The following is a 12607-nucleotide window of genomic DNA, read 5'->3' on the forward strand; positions in this document are numbered from 1 at the left end:
TTGTGCTCCATGCTGCACCCCTAGCCAAGCCGCTCCAGCACAGCTACAACACTGGCATCTATCCAGCAATGGGGAAAATTGCTCAGGAATGTCCTGCACACAAAAGCAGGATAAATCGAATTGGGCCAATTACTATCCCATAAGTCTACTCGCGATCATCAGTAAAGTGATGGAAGGGATCATCAAGAGTGCTATCAAGTGGCACTTGCTTACCAATAAACTGCTCACTAACACTAAGTTTGGGTTCTGCCAGGGCCACTCAGCTCCTGACCTCATCACAGCCTTGATTCAAACATGGATAAAAGAGCTGAACTCCAGAGGTGAGTTGAGAATGACTTCCCTTGACAGCAAGGCCGCATTTGACCGAGTGTGGCATCAAGGGGCCCTAACAAAACTGGAGTCAAAGGGAATTAGGGGGAAAACTCTCTACTGGTTGGAGTCATACCTAGTACAAAGGAAGATGGTTGTGGTTGTTGGAGGTCAGTCATCTCAGTTCAGGATATCACTGCAGGAGTTCCTCAGGGTAGTGTCCTAGGCCCAACCATCTTCAGCTGCTTCATCAATGACCTTCCTTCCAACAAGGTCAGAAGCTGGGATGTTCGCTGATGTTGCACAATGTTCAGCACCATTCGCGACTCCTCAGATACTGACGCAGTCCATGTCCAAATGTAGCAAGACCTGGACAATATCCAGGCTTGGGCTGACAAATGGCAAGTAACATACGCGCCACACAAGTGTCAGGCAATGACCATCTCCAACAAGAGAGAATCTAACCATCGCCCCTTGACGTTCAATGATATTACCGTTGTTGAATCCCCCACTGTCAACCTCCTGGAGGTTACCATTGACCAGAAACTGACCTGGACTAGCCATATAAATACTGTGGCTATAAGAGCAGGCAGAGAGTAACTCACTTCTTGACTCCCCAAAGGCACAAGTCAGGAGTGCGATGGAACCCTCTCTACTTGCCAGGATGAGTGCAGCTCCAAAAATACTCAAGAGCTCGACACCATCCAGTACAAAGCATTGGCACCTCATCTACAAGCATTCACTCCCTCCACCACCAATGCACAGTAGCAGCCAGTGTGTACCATCTACAAGGTGCACTGCAGGAATTCACCAAGGCTCCTTCAACAGCACCTTCCAAACCCATGACCACTACCATCTAGAAGGACAAGGGCAGCAGATAGATGGGAACACCACCACCTGAAAGTTCCCCTCCAAGCCACTCACCATCCTGACTTGGAAATGTATCACCGTTCCTTCACTCCACTGGGTCAAAATCCTGGAACTCCCTCCCTAATAGCACTGTGAATGTACCTAGCAGTTCAAGAAGGATCAGCACCTTCTCAAGGGCAGTTAGGGATGGGCAATAAATGCTGGCCTAGCCCGTGATGCCCACATCCCATTAATTAATTAAAAAAAACAGCAGAATCCAATTCCTGCAGTCAGTTGTGAACTCGCTGGTGTCTCAGCAGGTGGGATGACTGAGTGAATCCCTTCCCACACTTGGAGCAGGTGAATGGTCTCTCCCCAGTGTGAACTCGCTGATGTCTCAGCAGATCAACTGACTCAGTGAATCCCTTCCCGCACTCGGAGCAGGTGAACGGTCTCTCCCCAGTATGAAGCAGCTGGTGTCTCTGCAGGTTGGATAAATGAGTGTATGTCTTCCCACACTCGGAGCAGGTGAATGGTCTCTCTCCAGTGTGAACACTCTGGTGTCTCAGCAGGTTGGATAACTGAGTGAATCCCTTCCCACATTCGGAGCAGGTGAATGGTCTCTCTCCAGTGTGAACTCGCCGGTGCGCAGTGAGATGGGATGAAGACCTGAATCTCTTTCCACAGGAAGTACAGCTGAATGGTCTCTCGTCAGTGTGAATTTGCTGGTGCTTCAGCAGGTCAGAGGACCCAGTGAATCCTTTCCCACATACAGAGCAGGTGAATGGCCTCTCCCCAGTGTGAACTCGTTGGTGTATCAACAGGTTGGACAACTGAGTGAATCCCTTCCCACACTCAGAACAGGTGAATGGTCTCTCAGCTGTGTGAACTCGCTGGTGCCTCAGAAGGTAGGCTGACTGAGTGAATCCCTTCCCACACTCGGAGCAGGTGAACGGCCTCTCCCCAGTGTGAACTCGCTGGTGTCTCAGTAGTTTGGCTGACTGAGTGAATCCCTTCCCACACTCGGAGCAGGCGAACAGCTTCTCCCTGGTGTGACTACGTCGATGGTTCTCCAGCCAGGATGGGTAATTGAATCCCTTCCCACAGTCCTCACATTTCCACGGTTTCTCCATGGTGCGGGTGTCCCCGTGACTCTCCAGGTTTGATGATCAGTTCAATCCTTGTTCACACACAGGACAAGTGTACAGTTTCTCCCCGCTCTGAAAGGTGCAATGATTCTTCAGGCTGTGTAACTGGTTAAAGCTCTTTCCTCAGTCAGTTCACTGGAACACTCTCGGGTGTGTCTGTGTCTTGGTGCTTTTCCAGTCACACTGGTGTTTGAAATATTTTCCCACAGACAGAACAGACAAACATTTCTCCTTCCACATTCAAAGACCGATGATATTCAGGTCCTGATGAATCAAGTGACTCTGTTAGATCTTGATGTGATGTTTGGTTTGAGTTTCCTGTCTGTAAATCCTCCCCTTCTAATACCCTGTAAAAGCAGTTTACAAAAGTCATCACTGTCAGTACAGGATAGAAATTCAGAACAGATAATTCTAGTTTCTATGGAACATTTTTTTCCTCTCTTGTTCTCCCAAAGCTACAAATCCCCGTCCCACACACTCTCCCTCCTCCCTGAGCTGAAATCCAAACAGAATTTTGGACATTTCTTTCTGTATCTTTTTAACAAATTTGTGCAACTAGAGATCACAATATGTTTGATAAAAGCAAAATACTGCGGATGCTGGAGATCTGAAACAAAAACAGGAAATGCTGGAAAAACTCAGCAGGTCTAAAGGAATCCGAGGATAGAAAAACAGTTAATGTTTCGAGTCCTTATGTCCCTGAAGAGCTCTTCTGAGCTTCCTAGCTCTGAAGCAGAGTCATAAGGACTCAAAACGTTAACTCTGTTGTTTTTTCTCTCCACAGATGCTGTTATGCCTGCTGAGATTTCCAACATTTTCTGTTTTATGATGATATGTTTGTTCATTCGCTTCAGTCATTGCTCGTGACAAAACATTAACCTGAAACCCCCCCCTGACCGACCATACAGAAGAGAAGAGGTGAACCTTGTGTCCAAAATTTACTGTGTGAAGATTTAATGATCGATTGTGAAGGTGGTTTCTCCAAACCTCCCAGGGTTTTCTTCCTTCTCTCCCTCTCTAAGTTAGACCTGGGATCAGTCTCATGGTCCATTCTGGTTCCTGCTTCTCCTCCTGATGACTAATGAACTCCAATTAAATATTGAGAAGACTGAAGACACTGTTCTCAGTCCCTGCTCCAATCTCCATTTCCTAGCTCTCAACTCCATCCCTCTCGCTGGAAACTGTCTGTGATTAAGCCAGTCTGTTCACAACTTCGCTGTTTCATTTGATCTTGAGATGAGCCTGTGATCTCATATCTGTGCCATCACTAAATCACTGTTTCCACCTCCGTAATATCACCCAACCTCACCCCTGTCTCAGAGTATCTGCTGCTGAAACCCTCATTCCTGCCGCTGTTACCTCCAGACTCGACTATTCCAACACATTCCTCCCACATCTCCCCAAGCTCTGAAATTCTCTCCTTACGCTTCACTCTCTGTCTACCACACTTTCCCCCTTTGAGACACTTGAGTATTGCTCAAAAGAAGAGGCATTCTGTCAAAACTTTTTTACCTTGCACTCGTCAGGACAGACGCAACAACACCAAATTTTAAAGATTATCAGTCGGGCTCATAATGTGGCTCATTTATACTTGCTAGAAGCTACACATATTCACACACAAAGACCTGTCCTCTGCAGGCAGGAGGAACATGTCTAGGCATAGCACCGTTTGTTGAATTAAACTAAAGCATGGGGGATGATAGCTCCCTGGTGCATTCTCCATGACAATGACCAATGCGAACTGACTGGCCAACCAATCAGAACCCTATTCTCATGCTGTTGTTCCTTTTGAAATTTGGGATTCTTGCGTCTGTCCTGATGAGTGCAAGTCAAAAAGCTTTGACAGCATGTCTCTTTTTTCAGTAATCCTCAAGTTCTATACAACCAAGCGACTATTTAAAACTCTCCTTACAACTTTTTGCCCAAGGTTTTGGTCACCTGTCCTAACATGTCCTTATGTGTCTGGGTGTCACACTTTGTTTTATAATTTTCCTGTGAAGCTCACTGGGATGATTTATGATGTTAATAGAAGCTGTTGTTGTTTCTGACTGTTACCCTGATATCCTGTTTTACAACAACCCATTGATTTCACACCAAACTCTATCTCCGATTTATTGTCCCTTCTGCAGGTCATTCCTCTGGGTTTTTAGCCTCTGTAAAAATGGCGGCCACGCATGCGCCCTGTAGCTCGTTGCCCCCTAAAAAGATGGCGGCCGATAACTCAGGCCTACATCCGGAGAACAGGCCTCAGTTATCCATCGTAGTTCGTGAAAGGTGGGATCGATGGCTTTTATTGAGGGCTTGCGGCCGATACCGTGAGTTTATGAAGCCTGCCAACCTACCCACCGGCTCTATATATGATCATGGGTTTATTTTCGGCTACGAAAATCCTCACTAGGTCTTTGTAAAACCCACATTTTAAACTCGCTCCCTCGATCTCTCTTACCGTCTGTCTTCGCTGACTGCGCATGCTCCAGCTCACAATGACTGACGGCAGCTGCGGACCAATAGGAATAGGGGGCGGGGCTGGAGGACCGAGCGGGAGCGACTGGCCCTCCAGCCAATCGGAGTGAATTATGGGCGGAGCCGGCTGGGCGCGAAGCATGCGCAGTGCTTCTGCAGGACCGCGATGAAAGGGCCGAGTGCAGGAGAGGAATGGAGCCGGAAGTTTCACAAGCACCCAGTGTAGGACTCCAAACCCGGATAAAGAAACTCCCGGAGCTGAGTTTGGAAACTCCTTTTACAGGGGGTTAGAAGGGGAGGATTTGCACACAACAAACTTAAACCAAGAGAAATGTTTGTCTCAATGTCTATCCTGTACTCACAGTGATGGATTTTTTTTATAATCTCCTTTTTGCAGGAAATTAAATGGGAAGGATTTACACATGGGAAACTCAAACCAAACATCTGTGCTTCACTCCCCCTCATAGGTAGAGTTCCAGGTTATTACCACTCGCTGTGCAAAACGCTCTTCCTTGCATTTGCCCTGTGTCTATTGTCCATAACCTTAAATCTGTGTCCCCCTAATCCTTGTACCATCACCAAATGGAAACAACTTTTTTCTTTGTCTACCTGATCTAAACCTGTCACAATCTTGTCCAACTCTATCAAATCTCCCCTCAACTCCATAACTCCAAGAAGAACAACTCCAGCTTCTCCAATCTAACCTTGTAACTGAATTTCATTTTTCCTGAACCATTCTGGTAAATCTCCTCTGCTTCCTCTCAAGGGCCCTCACATCTTTCCTGAAGCGTGGAGACCAAAACTGGATTCTATACTCTTGTTGTGACCTAACCAGAGCTTTATAAAGGGTCAGCATATTTTCCCTGCTTTTACACACATTACATCTGTCTGTGAAGCCCAAGATCCCACATATTTTAACTGCTCTCTGACTATATCCTGGCACCTCCAAACATCTGTACACATCAAACCCCAGTTCCCCCTGTCTCTGCACACTCTTTGTAACACTACCATTAAGTATATTGCTGAAAAAAGACATTTTGTCAAAGCTTTTTGTCTTGCACTCATCAGGACAATCGCAATAGTACCAATGTCAGGGTAAGCAACAACTTTATACTATACAAAAAGAGTGCTGATTAGTTGGCAAGTGGACTCTGATTGGTAAAGGCGTTGCCAAGGAGAATGCACCAGTTAATGGTGACTGAGAGTTAACTGCCAAGCATTGTTTGAAATTTTAAACCAGGCAGCTTGACTTTGATTGCAACGAGTGAGGCCTCCGCTTTCTCCCAGTTACAGACCCGGGTTAACGACCAGCATCTTTATTGAGGGCAATGTGCAGGGGATGCATGCACAGCCGCCATATTTGTAGGGAGCAATGTTGTTGAAAATTTTCCAATGAAAGAATGGGAACAACTTTTCCATCAAACTTCTTGACACTTTGAGTTACAATGTCTTGCTGATGAGGCAGAACAACGATATATGTCCAAGCCACCGACAATAGTTTGTATTTATATTGGGCCTATAACAAAATAAAACTTTCCGTGGCACTTCACGGAAATGTTAGAAAGTAACATTTGACACTGAACCACATAAGGAGATATTAGGGCAGGTGATCAAAAGCTTGGTCAAAGATATAGGTTTTAAGGAGTATCTTGAGGAAACTGAGGTGGAGAGGTTTAAGGAGGAAATTTCAGATTTTGTGTCCTCGGCAAATAACAAAATGGTCACCAATGCCGGAGTGATAGATGGGCACGATAGGTAGGAAAGTATGTTGTGAAGAGGACATAAGGAGTTTGCAGATGGATATAGGTAGGTTGTGTGAGTGGGCAAAAACCTGGCAGATGGAGTATAATGTGGGAAAATGTGAAGTTGTTCACTGGCAGGAAGAAGAAAAAAATAGAGTATCACTTAACTGGAGAACGGCTGCAGAATTCCAAGGTGCAGAGGGATCTAGGTGTTCTAGAACATGAGTCAAAAAAAAGTTAGTATTCAGGTACAGAAAGCAATTAAGAAGGCTAATGGTGTGTTATCCTTTATTACGAGAGAAATTGAACATAAAAGTAAGGATGTTATGCTTCAGTTATACAGGGCATTGGTGAGACCACATTTAGAAAATAGTGTGTAGTTTTGGTCTCCTTATCTAAGGAATGATGAAAATGTGTTGGAAGTGGTTCAGAGGGGATTTACTAGATTAATACCTGGAATGAGCGGGTTGTCTTGTGAGGAAACTTTAGACAGACTGGGCTTGTTTCCACTGGAGTTTAGAAGAGTGAGGGGTGACTTGATTGAAGTATATAAGATCCTGAACAGTCTTAACATGGAAAGAATGTTTCCTCTTATGGCTGAATCCAGAACTAGGGGCACAGTTTTAAAATTAGGGGTCGCCCTTTTAGGACAGAGCTGAGGAGAATTTTTTTTTCTGAGGTTTGTGTAACTTTGGAACTCTGACTCCAAAGGTGGTGGAGGCAGGGTCATTGAATATTTTTAAGGCAGAGGTAGATAGATTCTTGTTAGGCAAGGGAATCAAAGGTTATCAGAGGTAGACGTGAATGTGGAACTCGAAACACCAGCAGATCAGCCATGATCTTACTGAATGGTGGAGCAGGCTCCAGGGGCCGAATGGCCTACTTCTGCTCTTATTTCGTATGTTTGTAAACCAAGAAGAGGAATGAAATAAATTTCCAAATTAATGCTATGACTGTGCTTTTTTTTCTCACCTTGACATTCATCAGTGATACCAGATAAGAGATCCAATGCTCTGCCTATAATATCCGGGATCTCTGAGGACATTCCCTGACTACTCTCAGTTAACTTGGTCTGCAAGAGAGCTCCCCAAACTCTGCTTCTTGTTCCCAGGAGATCAGAGTAAACTCTGCTGTGCCACTAAGCAAGGGAGACTGTATTCCTACACACAGGAGCACCTCCACATCAGCAACTGATCCCTGAATTTCCATCTTTCTCCATCCAGCCTCCAAACACACCAGTGAGTTCAGACTGGAGAGAGAGGATTTAAATGCTTAGACTGTGACAGGAGCTTTAAAAACCCACATTCACTGATGGTTCAGCAGTGCATTCACTCCAGTTCTACTCCATTCATCTGCTCTCAGTGCGGGAAGAGGTTCAGGTAATTGTTCATTCTGCTGCAACACCAGTGAGTTCACACCAGGGACAAGTCATTCACCTGCCCCAGGTGTGGGGGTGGATTCACTGATTCATTCAACCTGTTGACAGACCAGCGGGTTCACACTGATGGAGGGTCTTGTAAATGTCTGGATTGCAGGAAATGTTATAAAAGTTCTATTGAGCTGATGTGCCATCAACTTGTTCACATTGACGAGAGATAGTTCAGGTGCTCTCACTGTGGGACTGGGTTCAGGTGACCATATAAAGTTAGTGTCCACCAGCGCGTTCACACTGGGGGCAGACTGTTCACCTGGTCCGTGCGTGGGAAGAGATTCACCCAATCATCTCACCTGCTGACACACCAGTGAGTTCACAAGTGACTCACGGGGTTCGATGCTTATGGGGACCCTGTTAATCACATCCAGGACTGAACTATGTTCATTCTGACAGTTGGGGTTTGCTTCTGTTGATGTTAATAATCCCTGTACCTGGATTGGAGTTTAATATTCTGGATAAATGTCAAATAAGTCAGCTACATTTGAAACGCGTTGTTGTCGATTTCTGTCTTTCCATTCTGAGTGTTTAACATCACCTGGCTGAAGCTCAGAAAGGACAATCTGTGGGGGGGATCATACAGCAGGAAAAAGAACTTCAGCATGGACACAGTCCTGCAGGGTCACACTTCGGGAGAAAAACAACACTTTGTTCTCTCTCATCTCTCTTAACTGACAGCAAAGTCCCCATGAGGGTTAAACCTGAAATATGTAAGGAATGGGTCCCAGCCACGCTCTTCCATGATTCAGAGATCCTAGATACAGAACAGAAGGTTTCTTTACAACTGTGTTTAGAGTCTGGAAGACTGGAAACGTACTGTCAGAAATTGTTGTAGAACTGTGATCTGTTTCTGACTGAAACTGAAACGGCATTATGGACTAGGTGCAGGTCAATGGGCTTGGCGGAATAATATTTCGGCACAGACTAGAAGGGCCGAATGGCCTGTTTTCTGTGCTGTAGTGTTCTATGGTTCTATGTCAGGTTTAAGTTGAATACACAAATTGGTAATTAGGGTTGCACAATGGCTCAATGCAGGTTCCAGCCCTTCAGGTCCACAATTTGTTACTGAACTCGCTGCTCCCTTGGTCCTTCAGCCTCTGAGTTACCTTCCTGTTGGTGTCCACAACAATCAATTACCTCTCGCCAATATTACACTGTCAAATGGAGTTCAGGGGCTGGGAGGAAGAAAAAAAATTGAGAGCATGAACCTGAGCTGGGGAATAAAATTAGATAAACATGATAAATTTTTTTAAAAGAAAACCATTTAAAATGCATAAAAATAATTATTGCTATTAATATATTCATTTTGCGCATAATGGGTAACGAGTGGGAGGAGATAATATTCAGTGCTTTCTCCCATTTAATAGATGATCTTTCCCTCTCTTGATTGTTTAAATGACGAACCCGATAACTCAGAAAGCCGAGGGCGGGTGAATACGACCGACCTCCATCGAAAGGTCACCAAAGCACTTGCTCTGGAGGGCTCCGCCCCCAGTGACTGAACGCTGCCTCAGTGACAGCGAAAAATTAAAAGCTAATGGGGACTTCAAATGGCGGGGCTTTTACCCAGCATTCCCCGCGGTGGAGAACCTAACCTAACCACACACCAGGAGATCTTAACGCATGCGCAGTGCCGCCCTAGTGTTCCGAACATGCGCAGCGTGAGTAATGACGTTGGGGAGAAGCTTGTTTGTCACTCGGCAGCCGGTAAGAGGCGGCGGCGGGTGAGTTTTGTATGCCGCAAACCCCCATTAAAAACCGCCAGTTTCCGCGTCTGCACCTCCGGGGCTTTTACCTGGGAGTAGGTCGAAGTTAACGGCCGCCATCTTGCTCCAGCGGGCAGCAGGACGCATGCGCGGCGATCACGGTGACGCGACAAGTGGGCGGGGCTTCAGGGTCTCAGTGACCAGGAGAGAAAATGATTGACTCATTGATTTTATTCTGTGTTAACGAGGGGGGAGCGGGGGTGGATGGCTGGAGAACTAAAACCAAACAGAGTAAAGAGAGGGAGAAAACTGGGAGGGGAAGAACGTAACGGTGGAGCTGGTGTGATGGGTTTGGATTTCAGTACAGGGAGGAGCGAGAGTGTGTGGCATGGGAATTTACAGCTTTGGTGCAACAAGTGAGGAAGAAAATGTTCCATATAAACCAGTATTATATGTCCTCTACTTATAATGATGACTTTTGTCAATTCCTTTCACAGAGTATTAAAAGGGCAGACTTACAGACGGGAAACTCAAATAAAATTCACATCAAGGTCTGATAGAGTCGCTATTTATGTCAGGACATGAATGTGATCAGCCTTTGAATGTAAAAGGAGAAATGTTTGCCTGTTCTATCTCTGAGAAAAGATTTTAACTTCAGTGTGACTACCTCCTTCCGTGCTGTGATCTTCGTATGAGTCTATTCCCTTACAAAGCATCAAGGCACACACACACCCGAGTGAGAGTGCTCCAGTGCACTCGCCGTGGAAAGAGCTTTAACCAGTTACATGGCCTGAAAGAATATTGCACCCATTCACACATTCCGTGTGTGGATAAGGCTTCAACTGATCATCCAACCTGAACAGACACAGGGACAGTGGCACCATGGAGAAACCGTGGAAATGTGAGGACTGTGGTAAAGGATTCAATTATCCATCCCAGCTGGAATACCATCGCCACAGACACACTGGGGCTGAAACTGTGGAGAAACCATGGAAATGTGAGGAGTGTGGTAAAGGATTCAGATATCCATCCATACTGGAAATCCACCGACGCACTCACACTGGAGAGAGGCCATGGAAATGTAAGGAATGTGGGAAGGGATTCAATTATCCATCCCTGTTGGAAAACCATCATCACATTCACACTGGGGAAAGGCTATGGAAATGTGAGGAATGTGGGAAGGGATTCAATTATCCATCCCTGCTGAAATACCATCGACGTAGTCATACGGGGACCAGCAGCATGGAGAAACCGTGGAAATGTGAGGATTGTGGGAAAAGATTCAATTTCCCATGCCTGCTGGAAATTCATCGACGCAGTCACACTGGGGAGAAGCCATTCACCTGTTCCGTGTGTGGGAAGGGATTTACTAAGTCAACCAACCTGCTGAGACACCAGCGAAATCACACTGAGGAGAAGCCATTCAGCTGTACTTACTGTGGAAAGAGCTTCGGGCAGTTATCCAACCTCACTGCACACCAGCGAGTTCACACTGGGGAGAGACCGTTCATCTGCTCCGACTGTGGGAAGATTTACTCATTCCACCAGCTTCATGTTACACCAGCGAATTCACACTGAGGAGAAGCCATACAGCTGCACTTACTGTGGAAAGAGGTTCAGGCAGTCTTCCGACCTCACTGCACACCAGCGAATTCACACTGGGGAGAGACCTTTTACCTGCTCTGTGTGTGGGGAGGGATTCACTCAGTCACAACACCTGCTGTCACGTCAGCGAGTTCACAAGTGACTGCAGGGGTTGTATTCTGCTGATGTTGCTGCTGTTAATCAGAGCCAAGACTGATGACCTGACTATGTTTGGTTTGTTTCTGCTGATTTTCACAACGCCTAAAACTGGATATGTTGCTGATTTTCGGAGCTGCAGTTTTAAAAGCACCATCTGTGATCTTTCCTCTTAATCACACACTCTCAACAGGAACTCGATTGCAATAAAATTATGAACTTTTACTTCAATCCTAAATTGATCTTTGGGACAAACTCTACAATTCAATGTCTGCAAGGTTCCACTGATTAACATCTCCAATTAGAAAGTGCTGATTAATCCTTGCTGACAATTCTTACTGACTTGCAAATTACACTCAGTGACACCTCCATAATGAAATTAAATTATCAAGTAACATAAACAAAACAGTAACATGTTTTCCAGACACATCAATAAAAGAGGATGTGAATTGGACTATTAAAGGACTAGACAGGATAATACCACAGGTAATGACAGAGCGATGGCAAGAATATTCAATCATTGTTTTGCCTTGTTTCCCAGGGAGAGTGAACAGGGAAACATAACATTGAATGATGCGGTGAGTAATGAGATAAATGCATTTAAAGTCAAGAAAGGATGTGTTTAATGAACTAATAAAACTCAAATGAGATAAATTGGTCTGGATGGATTGAATCCACATATTTTAAAAGAATGTAGGGAAGAGATAGCACAGACAGTACTGCTGATAATTGATTCACAGAAGGTGTAGTGCCACAGGGCTGGAGGATAGCAAATGTAATTCCTAGATTTGAGGAGGGGGACAGAACATGTCCAGGTAAAGATGGACCAGTCAGCTTAACATCAATGATAGGAAAAATAATAGAATCCCCACTATAGGAGAGAGTAGAAGAACATTTAAAAATGAGAAATATAACAATGAATAGTCAGAATTTGTTTTAATTGGGAAAATTTTGCCTGACCAACCATATTGAATGTTTTTATGAGGTAACAGGGAGAGTAATGCAGTAGATGCAATTGATCTAGATTTTCAAATGGTCTTCGATAATATGCCCCAAAATAGACTAATGAATAAGGACAGAGATTGTGGAGTCAGGGGACACGTGGCAGAATGGACTGCTAGCTGGCTTCAAGACGGAAAGCTGTGATTAGGAGTAAAGGGTAGTTATTCAGAGTGACAGAAAGTGGGAAGCCGTGTTCCACAAGGATCGGTGCTGGGA

General features: G+C 45.2%; 1 protein-coding gene across 3 annotated transcripts in view; it reads right to left on the reverse strand.

Moving 5' to 3' along the window:
- The window catches only part of LOC144697491 (uncharacterized), a 1380819-nt gene that overhangs the window by 329665 nt on the left and 1038547 nt on the right, over nucleotides 1-12607 (reverse strand). The window contains exons 1-2 of one of the 3 annotated variants that reach the window (XM_078569493.1): nucleotides 4753-4785; nucleotides 629-2653 (exon numbers count right to left, since the gene is read on the reverse strand). In XM_078569493.1, coding sequence (XP_078425619.1) covers nucleotides 1449-2291 — 843 coding nt within the window. In that variant the 5' untranslated portion in view covers nucleotides 2292-2653; nucleotides 4753-4785 and the 3' untranslated portion in view covers nucleotides 629-1448. Of the gene's footprint in view, nucleotides 1-628; nucleotides 2654-4752; nucleotides 4786-12607 lie in introns of those variants that run through there. The other 2 variants (XR_013580374.1, XM_078569492.1) reach the window with 2 other exon arrangements.

The sequence above is a fragment of the Cetorhinus maximus genome, chromosome 23, assembly GCF_964194155.1.
Source record: "Cetorhinus maximus chromosome 23, sCetMax3.hap1.1, whole genome shotgun sequence".
Lineage (NCBI taxonomy): Eukaryota > Metazoa > Chordata > Chondrichthyes > Lamniformes > Cetorhinidae > Cetorhinus > Cetorhinus maximus.